Here is a 14,394-nt window from a genome sequence, read left to right as displayed (position 1 = left end):
AAATTACTCATGAAAGAGATTTCACCGTGCTAACGGGCCTCCCATCGACCCTTTGAAAGCTCACGCCATGAGCGCTCGGAATAAGGCCTTTGTGACACGATGTCCTCGACCTATTCCTTGAGTCGAGGAACTGCGTTCGGGATCCGAGCAATAGTTGTACCATCACAGAACACTGATAAGAGAAGGAAGGAAAATGGCGATAAATAAAATCTTGGAAGCAAAATTATATACTTACGTTTTATGTTCCACTTCTTAGGGAACGACATGTGCTCGACCGGGATCAAGTCTGAGGTCCTTACTCGAACGAAACGGCCTAGCCAACCTCGATCCTTATCTTCATCGATACTCGAGAAAGCGGCTTTACTGGCCCGACGAGCGAGCTTGATCAGTCCTCCTCGGTAGAGTCGGGGACTGTATAAATGCATAAGGTGGTTGATCGTGAAAGGGCACCCTTCGATCTTGCTCACAAAGAAACGGAGGAGAATTACGATCCTCTAGAAAGAAGGGTGAATTTGATCGAGGGTTACCTCGTATCTTTTACAAAAATTGATGATAACCGGGTCCAAAGGGCCCAACGTGAAGGGATAAGTGTAAACACTTAAAAATTCCTCCACGTGGGTGGTGATGGCTTCGTCAGGTTCGGGAACCACCGCATGTTTGTCAGCCCAGTTACAATCCTTATTGACGTCAGAGAGAATATCCTCGGTGATCAAGCAGATGTACCTCGAGACCTCCTCACACCGACCTGGTGCGGAGGAGGGCTTTTCGACTTTGAAGTCAGTATTGACCGGGCATCCCCCAGGATGAACATTTTTAGAGGAGGTTCCGGTGCTGGCTCCTCGACAGCAGTACGTGAAGCGGTCTCTTCGGTAGCCAGTCCCGAGGCAGAAAGAGTTACTTTTTGGGAAATGGTTTTGGAAGTTTTCGTCATTTCTTTATAGAGAAGAAATAAGGAAAAAGAGGAAGTTAAAAGAGTACACTCGATGGTTTGAGAAAAAGTCGAATGAGAGTTCTTGTAAAAGATCTCAAAACAACCAGAATATAAGTACTTGGAAGTACTAAAATTTCTTAGGAACATAGGGCAGAAGGTTTGAATGTAAAGTATTTAAAGTTTGTTACAGTCAAACTAAGACAATAATAATCATTTAGCTAATTTAGTTTGGGTTGCGGGGTAGTTGGGAGGAGAGAGGGCGAAGAAGCAAGACGCAGCGACGTGGCACAGCCTAATTGGCTAGCTCTGATGGAAGACAAATAACGACATATATATCAAACCCAGTTTCCTCAAACCTGCACGACTCTTTGTAAAGGATCATGGTGCCACGACAGCACCGCTTTCCTTCCTAGGACTACTTGTCTACTTTCAGACAACGTTGCCACTACAACTCTACAACCGTGTCTCCAAAACTAAAAATAAATACTACTCCATCACTCAACTCTATCCAGAAAATGGAGTGCAAAGATAGCAGTATCACTTCCCACTGTTGTAACAAATTTCCCTCTGATTTGGAGTACCAATCAGGATTCGGGAATCACTTCTCATCTGAAGCTATAGTTGGAGCTCTACCTCAAGGTCAAAACAGTCCTCTTATTTGCCCCTTTGGCCTTTATGCTGAGCAGATCTCTGGCACCTCTTTTACTTCCCCTCGCAAACTTAACCAACGCAGGTTTCACTTCTCTCTCTCTCCAAAACATTATTGATTTATTTTAGCATAGTTCTTGTTAGTATGTTAGTTAAAACTGAGTACAATTAATAACAACAGCTCGAAAAGATTCAGTAAAGCAGGAAGGGAGTGACTCTTTGATCAACATTACTGCCCCCCTTTTCAATGGTTGATTAGTTGTTGGACAATTAGTTGTTGTTGGACAGTTAGTGTAGTTTAACCTATTATAGCAGGTTGGTTACCATTTTTATCAAGTTATCAATTAATGCGTATTATAGTGATTTATCTGCATTTACCTCATAAGTCTTAAGTATTGTATAAATATTTTTAAATCAGCAGTGCACACAAGTTAAACTCATATAGAAGCTAATGAAGTGAATCCCCAAAAATAAAAAGCTAATGAAAATGAACTTCTTTTTTCTTTCTAATGGATGTTGAGGATTCGTATAGTCACTCCTACTCATTTAGGATTGACACGTAGTTGATTGATAAATTGGTTGTGTGACTATGGGAATTTTCTCTTTGTGCAGTTGGCTATATCGTATTAAGCTATCAGTTACACATGAACCATTTAGACCAAGACTACCAAGACATGAAAAGCTTGTGAGTGAGTTCGACCAGTCAAACAGTTCTGCCACACCAACTCAACTAAGGTGGAAGCCGGTGGAGATACCAGAAACACCAACAGATTTCATTGATGGTTTGTACACGATATGCGGGGCTGGCAGCTCATATCTCCGGCATGGTTTTGCAATTCACATGTAATTGGTATTTCAAACTTGATCTAGTCCATGTTGCACGGACTCTCCAAAATTATTGCCCTACCCGTGTCGGATCCTCAAAAAATACACTACTTTTGGAGGATCCGGCACACACCCGGCAATATTTTTGGAGAGTCCGAGCAACACGGGATCTAGTATTATGAACACTATGTAATTTAGATGGAGTTTCAGATATAGTTGTTTCTTGCTTATTTATGTTTTTTTCTAGTGAATATATCATTAGGATTGAGATGCGTTATGCTCTGGATAAGAGCAGTTACTCTTAGGGATTGGCTACTAATTCTGTTGCTATATGCTTTCTAACCCGAATGTAAATCGGATCTGTGGCGGACCACAACTCTGCTATCTTTTCTTGTGGATAGATAATGATCTGTGTGGAATATCAACTCAGCATAACCCCTATTAGAGATGATGTTTGTAGACACCAAATTAGGAATCAGGTTTCACTCATAGGTTGACATGAAGAATGTCTGGCTTCTTTGTTTTGGGGTCTGGATATATTTTCTGATAATATAGCATCTTGCTATTCTAGGTACGGGTGCAATTAGATCTGAAGTTCAGTAGATCAAGTGATAGTGGACGTCTTTGATAATTACTGAGCATTATCGAAAATGCAGGTACACTGCCAACAAATCAATGGAGAACTGTGCCTTCTGCAATGCCGATGGTGATTTTCTGATTGTTCCTCAACAAGGAAGTAAGTGACAATCAGTCAGGTGTCATCCATCTGCTCTTATTCAGCCCCAAATTTGTTAACACGTGCCTTGAAACTCTTTCTAACTACTCTGTTGGTCATGTAGGGCTGTGGATTACAACTGAATGCGGAAGATTGCAGGTTTCTCCTGGTGAAATAGTGATTTTGCCTCAAGGATTTCGATTTTCTGTTGACCTTCCAGATGGACCTTCACGTGGTTACGTTGCTGAAATTTTTGGAACTCATCTTCAACTTCCTGATCTGGGGCCAATAGGTGCTTTAGAAAGTGCAAAACTACTTGCTATTGAGAGGTGATATTGTTTGCTGATGATATGCGTTTGAATATGTAATTAGGTGCAAATGGTCTGGCTGCTCCGAGGGATTTTCTTGTTCCTGTTGCCTGGTATGAAGATGGCTCCCAGCCAGGTTACACTATTGTGCAGAAGTATGGTGGTGAACTCTTCACTGCGAAGCAAGACTTTTCTCCTTTTAATGTGGTCGCTTGGCATGGCAATTATGTTCCTTATAAGGCGGGTGTTTCTCCGTGTTTCAATCTCTCATAATATGGGTGCCTTGCTCAGATTTTATCCAATTAAGTTGCTACACAGAAACTTAATACCGAATGTCTCCTAAGTGCTGAAGCAAACTATTTTCTCAATTTGCAGTATGATTTAAGCAAGTTCTGCCCTTACAATACTGTACTGATTGACCACAGTGATCCTTCAATAAATACAGGTTGGTAAGGTTTATTAAATTACCGTTTGTTCTTGGTATTAGTGCTGTTCTGTCATCTGTTAATTGTCATTGTGCTGGTTTCATTTGATCTAGTTTCTTAAATTAATGCAGTTTTGACAGCACCAACGGATAAACCTGGTGTGGCATTACTTGACTTTGTCATTTTTCCTCCCCGGTGGTTGGTTGCTGAACACACCTTCCGTCCTCCATATTATCATCGCAATTGTATGAGCGAATTTATGGGTCTAATCTATGGGGGTTACGAGGTTGTTTATCTTACTTGCATGAAGTCATACTCAATTCCGGGGTTGTTTCACTTTTAATGCTGTTAACTTGTTTCAGGCAAAAGCTGATGGTTTTCACCCTGGTGGGGCTAGCCTTCATAGCTGCATGACTCCTCATGGTCCCGATACCAAAACGTATGAGGTACGATTCCTGTTCTATACCTCCCTCCTCTATGGCCATGTTTCTTTCTCCTCCCCACGCATGTGCCTTTATTTATAAGGAAATTTGTGTTATTACTCCCTCAAATGTCGGCAAATTCTGATTTTTTTGGTCCTTGTGATTTCTGGTTAAGCACTTACGTAATATATGCACTTTTGGTTCTTCTACTTATGAATCTTAACAAATTTAACGAATCATTAAGTGCTAAACCATTTAATTACGAATGTGTTATGTTAAATTTGTATTGTTACTCCATATTTGAGAGTAATTCTTAAAAAAAATTAAATATCAATATTTCCTATATAATAGAACATAAAACATACATTTTAGTTGGTTGAAGATTAAATGTGCTTAGCTAAACATTACAAGTCCAAAATCAGAATTTTACCAATAACTGAGGACCAAAAGTGCTTATCCCAAAATTCCTTTTGTTTTTTAATTATCATACGCAATTCATCCAATTCAATTCAAGTTTCTATACATCTGCAGTGCAAGTGCAGTATATTGTCTCAGCTATTTTTCTTACAACATTGCGTATTGGGCAAAACTATACTAGTTAGTCCAAATGCTTGTGATAAGTGAATCATAACCTAGCCATCTGTTGTTATATAAAAATCAGGGATATAATAGTCCAAGTGAATACTTTAATCGTATGTTGCTCGGACTCGGGTGCGGGCATCCGATACGGGCACGGATCCGAGTGTCAGATTCGACAAAATCTGGGTGCGGATCCAGGTATGAATACGGGTGCGGGGATTCGACTAAAAAAAATTCTAAATTATAAAAAATAGAGCTATAAAGAGAAAAAGAAAGCCATTCAAGGCCTTCCACCAACGCTCCATCTATATCGCTGCTACTGTCTACCGAAGTCCGAACTCAGAACAATTCAAGGGTTTTTTGAAACACAAAGCAGCAAATATGAGACAAAAGTACTACAATATTGAAGGCCTGCCATTTTCCATGTCTTAAATCTGTTTTAATTTTAATTTTGAGAAATCAAAATCTCAATTTTCTCCCAAATTTGTCGATGGACTCAGGTCAAAGTATCCGAAGTTAGTTGACCGAATCCGTGACGTATCCCGCTCCCATCCCGTGTCGAGACGGGCGCGGCACCAAAAACGAAGAGTCCGCGCAACTTAGTTTAATCCAAGCGCTTGAGATCTATAAATCATATACTAGTTATACATGCTATGTACTTTTGCATTCACAACCTTGCTGCCATAAAACATTGACAGGCTACTATTGCACTTGGAAATGAAGCTGGTCCACATAAAATAGCTGATACAATGGCTTTTATGTTCGAGTCTTGTCTAATACCCCGAGTCTGTCCGTGGGCACTTGAATCTCCATTTATGGATCATGATTATTATCAATGCTGGATCGGCTTGAAGTCTCACTTCTCAGGACTATCCATGAAAGAAGACAACATCAATTTTCAGAATGGAAAACCAGTGGAAAGGTGAAATGGAAGATGCTAATTGTTCAGCTAGCTTCTGTAGTTCTATAAGGGATGTGCTACTAAAGTGATTTAGCTTGTACATATTATGCCACGGGCATGTAAAATGTAAAATAAATCCTACGTAGTATTGGATCTAAAGAATAGGGTGACAATCCAAGTGCAGATACAGTGCTAAGATGAAAGCGATGTTCTATGAAATTATGACCTCTTGCCCAGTAAGTAGAACATCTTGATGTTGTTGTGGCTTTTGCTGTTGTATATGTAAAGAGGGAACTATCATGGAATACGTCTAGCAATTGCAAGAACAATGAATTACTATGTGACAATAACGAGTCCATTACTCAAATGGTCACTCAATTATCTAGTAAAGTCATCTTTCTTTCGTTTGTAACAACAACGTTACTTAACTATGCCTATAGCACTCAAAAGTTCGTAATAATAATTTTTATATTAACAATAAAAATTCAAAATTTTATTAACAAAATTGAGAATAAAATAAAATAAAAGTTATAAAATATGTATCCCATGCACATAATATAAAAAATAATTATTTAAAATAAAGGTATTTTTATAATATACATATTATATATTCTTGAAAATTACACTCAATTATATTATTCCGATATTATATAAGCTAGATAAATAATATTTTTAATATATTTGTTCTATAGGTAAGTACATAATGTAGATTAAAAAGAGAAAAACCATTATATTTAAAAAGTAAAAACAAAAAAAAACAAAAAAAGAAGAAGAAAAAAAAATTCCATCAATAATAGCTATAGGAACAAAGAAGAAGCCAAAGCCATCAAGTCAAACCGAACCGACGAACCAAGTTAAATCGAAGAAAAAAACCGACTTGTAGTTTGGTTTGGTTGGTTTGGTGTTGGAAAATAAAAAACCGATCATTCTTGGTTTGGTTTGGTATTAACAAAAAAAAAAGTCAAACCGAATCTAAATTAAACCGACATAATATATATATAAATTTATACATAAAAAATAATCATTAAAATCTAATTTGTAAGTATTTTCTAAATTATTTTATAGTTTTCAATGTCTTGAGATATTATTTATTTGTGGGCTTGTAAATTCACTATCCACTTAATAGATTTTAAGTTCTAACTACACAACCCAAATTTGAAGCCCAAACTAAAACCCAATAAGAAAAGACAATAAAATAAGTTATTCTTTGTCTTCATTCTTCCGTATCTTTCCTATCTTCCAACTCCAAAGTCAAAGAACCCCAAATAGTGAAAACCCTTCCATCCACTTCACGATGAGCTTCCTTCTTTGCAATTTCGAGCCACTGTTCAAGTTTGTAATTATATATTAGTCTTACTACTCCAATATAATTTGGTAAGCTAAAGTATTTGATTAAACCAATTATGTTATTTTGTCCCTTTAAATTTAGGTATAATTGTTATCTTAGATTGTTGGTCCTGAAATTTGTTATTATTGACGAGCAGCTATTTAAAGTTGTTGAGGGAGAAGGATTTAAAAAGTTAATGGCTAAGGCTTTGCCTAATTCTGAATTACCTTCTCGTGTAACTGTGGCTAGAGATTGTTTGAAGATCTATCAAGAGGAGAAAGAAAAACTGAAAAAACTTATCAAGAACCAACATGTATGTCTTACTAGTGATACATGGTCATCACTCCAAAATTTTGCTTATATGGTTGTCACCGCCCATTGGATTGATGATGAATGGAATATACAAAAGAAGATACTTAACTTTTTCCAAACACCAGATCATAAGGGAGAGACTATTGCTAAGGGTATTGAAGCTTGTATGTTAGAGTGGGGTATTGAGAACTTGTTTACGGTGATGCTAGATAATGCAAGTGCGAATGATGCTGCTATTAAGCATTTGAAGGCACGTATTGATGACTAGAAAAGAGTAATATTGGGAAATGAGTTTTTACATGTTAGATGTAATGCACATATTTTGAACTTGATTGTAAAAGATGGATTAGATGAACAAATTGAGCCCATTTATCGTATTAGAAATGCGCTAAAATATGTCAAGTCTTCCTCTTCAAGGTTTGCTTCTTTCAAGTCACATGTTGAGAAAGTTAAGATAGACAATCATGGTCTTTTGAGTCTTGATGTTAAGACTAGGTGGAACTCTACATATACAATGTTAGATACAACTGTGAAATTTGAAAAAGCCTTTACAAGAATGTACGTGGATGACCATAAGTACCAAAAGTATTGTCGAGAGGTAACAAAAAGACATCCATCTGCTGATGATTGGAAGATTGTGAAAGCTTTTATCATGTTCCTTAATATTTTTTACCAGACCACTTTAAAATTTTTAGGAAGCTTATATGTTACTTCGAATGCATTCTTCCATGAATTTTTTAATGTTCGAAATGCTATTATAAAGTATTCTTATAGTGAAGATCTTATTTTGATTGATATGGCTAACAGAATGAAAGGAAAGTTTGATAAATACTGGGGTATGTTTGAGAATTTGAACATGTTATTGTTCATTGCTGTTGTGTTGGATCCCAGATATAAGATGAAGCATGTGAACTTCATTCTCAGTATATCATATAATCCTTTGGTGGGAAAATTAAAATCAGATCAGGTGACAGGTGCTTTGACTCGTTTATATGATCATTACAATAATTCTTTCTCTAAATCTTCTAATGACAATTCTAGAGGTGAAACTAGTATGGTGAGTGAAGTTGGTGATATTTTGCTATTTCGCTGGGCGAAACATTTGGAAGATGAGGGAGATGTTGAGAAAAAATCTGAGCTTGAGAAATACTTGACGGATAATGTAGATAAGACCAAGGATTTAAATATCTTGGCTTGGTGGAAAGCTTCATCTAGTAAATATCCAATTCTTTCAAAAATGGCAAGGGATGTTCTTTCAATTCCTATTTCTATTGTTGCATCCGAGTCAGCTTTCAGTACCGGCGGTCGAATTCTCGATTCTTACCGAAGTTCTTTATCACCAAAGACGGTAAGAGCTCTTATTTGCACTCAACAATGGATAAAGTCACCTAAGAAATGCAAGCTTCAAGACTATCTGGAAGAAATTAAGAAAATTGAGCAAGTTGAAGAAGATAATTTTATATATTTAATTTGTAATGAATTTGATTCTATTTTTATATTGTTTAACATGTAACTATTTTTTTTTTCCAGAATGTCCAGGGTACCCTTTGAATATTGATTAGTTCAGAACTTCAGTTAAACTAAATAGTGTCAACCTATTCATGCTGCTTGGCTGCTTGCTGTTTAGGCCAACTTTAATTAACTTAATATTTTTTGTGGAACTATAAGTTGGGTTGTAGCTTTTGGTTTATCACATGTTTGTTGTTATTTTCTATTATGGAAGGTCTTGAAATTATGATTCATACGAATAATTGCTCTTCCTCATGTATTATTTTAATGAATAGTAATCATGCGGACAATTGGTGATTATTTGATCTCTCTTTTCAAGCATAATATAACTAAAAAGGAAACCGAAAATAAACCGAAAAATCGAGAAAATCGAAAAAACCGAAACCGAAAAAATCGAGTTTATGTCGGTTTGATTTGATTATAAATTTAGTAAACCGACATAGTTGGTTTGATTTTGATTTAATAAAAAACCGAACCAAACCGCCTCACGTACACCCCTAATAGGAACAATTTCAAAAGATAAAGCTAAGGTCTTTAATCAAAATCAGAAAGTCAACCAAAAATTCAACTCCGGGCCTGCACCCCGCAATCTGATAAAATTCACAAAATCCGAACACCCATTTAATTACGAGTCCAACCATACTAAATTCATCCAATTCCGACCACAAATCGACCCTCAAATCCTCAAATCTCACTCTCTAATACATAATCCAAAAATCCTCAAATTCCATATTAGATTTATGAAAATTAGGTGTAATAATCAATATGTAATGAATATCTAACACCAAAATCGAATAAATATCACTTACCTCTTCAATTGGGATGAGATCGAAATGCTCCAAAAATCTCCTTAGATCGAGTCCCACAATTCCAAAAATATGAAAACAATGAAAACCCTCGATTTTAACCTTCTGCTCAGGCTTTTCGCACCTGTGCCTCCATCCACCGCTCATGCGACACCACACATGCGAACAATTCTAACGTAGATGCAAAATTTCATTAATTCCCCGACCATTCGCTTTTGCGGAATGGATATCGCACATGCGGAAGCGCAATTTGCACTTAATATCCCGCTTCTGCAGTCGCAAACATTTCAACCAAGCTCCGCTTCTGTGGCCAAATATGTCTTTTTGCGCATGCGCACCTACCTGCGCCCTCAGCTCCGCATCTGCGGAAACCCATGCCTCTGCTCCTCTTCGTTTCTGCGCTCAGCTGCCCACACCTGCGAGCTCCCAGGTGCGGGACTTCCTTCGCACCTGCGCATCATCCCACCTCCATTCAAATATGCTTTTGCGATCCCAAAGGACGCTTTTGCGGCTCTGCACCTGCAACCAAGACCACGCATGTGCTGTTACACCAGACCTGAAGCTCCACAATTCCTTAAGTCCAAATCTCAATTCAATTTCAATCCGAATCACACCTGAGGCCCCATCCAAACTTACCAACACGTCGTAAAACACGATACGAACTTAGTCAAAACCTCAAATCAAATCAAACAACATCAAAATCACGAATCACACCCCAATTCAAGCATAATGAAACTAATGAACTTCCAACTTCTAAAACCTATACCGAACTATATCAAATTATCTCCGAATGACCTCAAATTTTGTATACTAGTCCCAAATGACACAACGGACCTATTCCAACTTCCGAAACCAAAATTCGAGCCCGCTATCAATATATTCAACTCTCGGCCAAATCTCTCAACCTTCCAAACCTTCAACTTTTCAACTTTCGTCAATTCATGCCAAAATGACCTACAGACCTCCAAATCAATATCCGAACATACGCCTAAGTTCAAAATCACCATACGAAACTATTGAGACTATTTAAACACCATTCTGAAGTCGGCTATACAAAAGTCAAACTCTGATCAACTCTTTCAGCTTACGCTTCCAACTAAATTTGGGAGGGGTTTAAAAAAAGAAAGAAAGAAAAAAAAGCTTTTGTCATACCTCCTTTTTCCCGGGGGATAGGGAATTTTTCCAATTTAAGTGACATTATTCGAAATGAGATTATTTGTTTATTCAGACTCGCCACTTGAAATAATTTATGGTGTCCCAAGTCACCGATTTATTTTAGAATCCCAAATCGAGGAAAATTGACTCCTATTTATGGTCTGCGAACACAGAAGACCGGGTAAGGAATTCTGTTAACCCGAGAGAAGGTGTGAGGCACTCCCGAGTTTCGTGATTTTAGCACGGTCGCTCAACTATTAATAATTGGCCTAGTTATCTGATTTAATACATGTTTTAAACTTATATGTGCATTTTTATTCCTTTTACCGCTTTTATTACATTACTGCATTTTAAAGTTTTATGAAATTAATATGAGACGAGTTACATTGTCGTACACTCGTTGTTTATACACATCGCAAATCGCGTCACGTGAAACGCACCCGCAATCTACAACATGTTTAATTTTATTTATTATTGTTTGAAGTTGTGGTCGAGTCACGTGAAACGCACACTCGAATTGGGGATTACGTATCATGATATGCCACGGGAACCGTACCCACAGTCACGATGATTTATTATTAATCACGCCTAAACCAAGCTACGAAGTTTATGAATTATTTGTCTTAAACTAATTTGCGATTTGTAAAGCCATAAGAGTATGTCATTGTAGAAAAGCATGAAAATAGATTAAATTAATTATTCAAGAACTACAAAAAGGGGTCATTGTATGAGATTAATGGGCCTAGCAGATTTTAAGTTTTGGCCCAAAAATAAAATAACTTTCTTCATTAGCTTATAGTAACCTCACAACTCCACTTCCTTCAACAACCCATGTGTCTAGGCCCAAACATTGGATCTTCACCAGTGACAGAATTCTAGTTAAACTTGTTTAACAACTTAACTCTATACTTTAGACAATTGACAGCTTAATTTAAAACAAAGATGGAACTACTAAAGCTCATTTATTAACACGTGAAGGACTAAATAACCAAATAGAGACATAACATTGCTTGAGTTTCCATTTTAATAAGATTTTTTTTTTATAAACAATCACAACTCACTTATCAATTAGCAAATTTCATTAAACCATTCATGGATGAACCCTTTTTAAGAGAACATGCTAATGAACTAAAATAAATATACAAAGAGGAAGCTCAAAAATTGGCATGTTTAACAGAGAATAATTTCATTCATTTAAGATATATATGAACACCAAAGAACACCAAAAGAAAAAGAAGCAACTCATATAATTAATCAAAACAAGACAAGAAGTGGATCTCAAAAGTTGAATCTCAAACTTTACGGTTTTACAACTTTGAATCTTAAACTCATTCAGACCGCACGCAAGACCTCCAACGGAGTATCGAAACTCGCCGACGACCTCAATTAAAAACCTCGTTGTTTCGACTGGGTTTGGATGGTAGTTTATGGTATTAAAAAGGCTGTTCTATGAAGGTTTAAATGTTATTTTTGGGTGGTGAAGCAGCTAGTTTTTTCGAAAGAAAGACGAAGAAAGAATGGCACAAGTAGAAATTCCCTTATCCTAAAAGAAGAAGATAAATTTCTCTCAATTCCCTCCTCCCTCTTTTTTTCTCCTTCTCTCCCCTCTTTTTTTCCCTCACATTTCTCTTCTATTTATAGAATTTTTTTTTCGGAATTTTCAAATTTTGTTTTATTTATTTTTTATTTTTAATTAAAAAAAATTTCCACTTCCCATTTTTCTTATTTTTTTAAAAAAATAATTCCCCACTTTCCTTTACTTTTATTTTTTAATTTCTTACTTTTTTTTACTTTTATTATATTTAAATTCCCACTTTTATACTTTTCTTTTTTTTATTTTCCACTTATTTTACTTTTTTTTATTTCCCACTTAATATACTTTTTTTTATTTCCCACTTATTTTACCTTTTTTTATAAAAAAAATTCAGCTACACTTACTTTTATTTTTTAATTCCAACTTTCTTTTACTTTTTATTTTTTTAAATTTTCACATTCTTTTACTTTTATTTTTTAAATTTTTCACTTTCTTTTACTTTTTTTATTAAATAATTTCTACCTACTTTTACTTTACTTTTTAATTTTATATTTCTACTTTTCCTATTTTTTAATTCCCATCCGAATTTAATAATAATAATAATAATAATAATAATAATAATAATAATAATATTAATAATAATAATAATATCACCTTCTAATATGTAAATATTTTTAGAAATTTAATATATATTTTTTAGCTTTGTTACACCTATATATATATATATATATATATATATATATATATATATATATATATATATATATATATATATATATATAGGTGTAACAAAGCTAAAAAATATATATTAAATTTCTAAAAATATTTACATAGTAGAAGGTAATAAAAATTCAAATATAGTCAAAAATTAGGTGCTCACAGCTTCCAACCTTGGAACTAAGTGTCCCAATTCACTCCGAAACCTCCCCGAAACTAATACAACCACCCCGGCAAGTCCCATAACCACAAATGAATATAGAAGACGAGATAAATAAGGAAACTAGCTACAATACACAAAATGACCGGCCAGATTGTTGTATTTGTTCACTTGAAACTTTAGTTTGGGTGACAAGTAAAAATAATATATTGCTAACTAGGGGTGTACATAGATCGAATTGGTTCAGATTTTTTAATTACCAAACCAAACCAATTGTATCGGATTATTAAATGTAAATATCAAACCAAACCAATAAAGTTGAGTTTTTAATCTCGGGTTTTTTGGATTTTCGGGTTTTTTCGGTTTTTTTCCATAAAGATTTCATAGCACAAAACGTAAAATTTGTGCTCCAAATATTTCTTTAATCCTAGTAAGACATAACTATATAAGGTGTTTTTCAATAAAATAATATAAATATGAGATGAGTCATGGCATTGTACTAAAATATTCAACAATAAAAATAATAAAATCGCATAAAATAAATATTATTAATAAGCCATAATAAAAACAAACATAATTTAAAATTACGACTAATAAGTACTATTATTTACATGACTAACTACTAAAAGAAAAATAAGTTATACATTTTATCTAAACCATGAAAAAACTAAAAAATAGATATTCAACACTATTTTCATTCATAGTATAATTGAATTGAATGTCTTTTATTAGCATTAGTATTTATTTGATTTTGGTTTAGGATTTATTTGAGTTACTAACATTTATGAACTATAAAACTTATTGGAGCATCCAAAAATTATAAGTCCAAGCTTGAAATAATACGTTAAAAGATAAAACTATGAAAAAGCTTAAGAAATATTTATAAACTACACTACAATAATATTTTTATGTATTAAATATATTTAAAACTTCTATACATATAATGTCGGGTTGGTCTAGTTTCGGTTTGACTTTTTTTAGTTAAAACCAAACCAAACCAAATATGGTCGGATTTTTTTTTCCAATACCAAACCAAATCAAACCAAACTACAATCGAATTTTTTTTCTCGATTTGACTCGGATTATCGGATTGATACGGTTTATCGGTTTCATTTGCACA

General features: G+C 35.0%; 1 protein-coding gene across 1 annotated transcript; it reads left to right on the top strand.

The window, feature by feature from the left end:
* Nucleotides 1–1,135: 1,135 nt before the first annotated feature.
* Nucleotides 1,136–6,059, top strand: LOC107770720 (homogentisate 1,2-dioxygenase-like). Its single transcript, XM_016590048.2, is given in 10 exon segments — nt 1,136–1,664; nt 2,192–2,422; nt 3,061–3,140; nt 3,244–3,411; nt 3,492–3,667; nt 3,803–3,872; nt 3,984–4,138; nt 4,215–4,298; nt 5,552–5,776; nt 5,779–6,059. Coding segments are annotated over 10 exon segments (1,452 nt in total). The 5' UTR covers nt 1,136–1,446; the 3' UTR covers nt 5,824–6,059.
* The last annotated feature ends 8,335 nt before the right edge of the window (nt 6,060–14,394 follow it).

Source organism: Nicotiana tabacum, chromosome 21 (assembly GCF_000715075.1).
Source record: "Nicotiana tabacum cultivar K326 chromosome 21, ASM71507v2, whole genome shotgun sequence".
Lineage (NCBI taxonomy): Eukaryota > Viridiplantae > Streptophyta > Magnoliopsida > Solanales > Solanaceae > Nicotiana > Nicotiana tabacum.
Note: the sequence above shows the minus strand (reverse complement) of the source record. Positions and strands in the feature narration are given on the sequence as shown.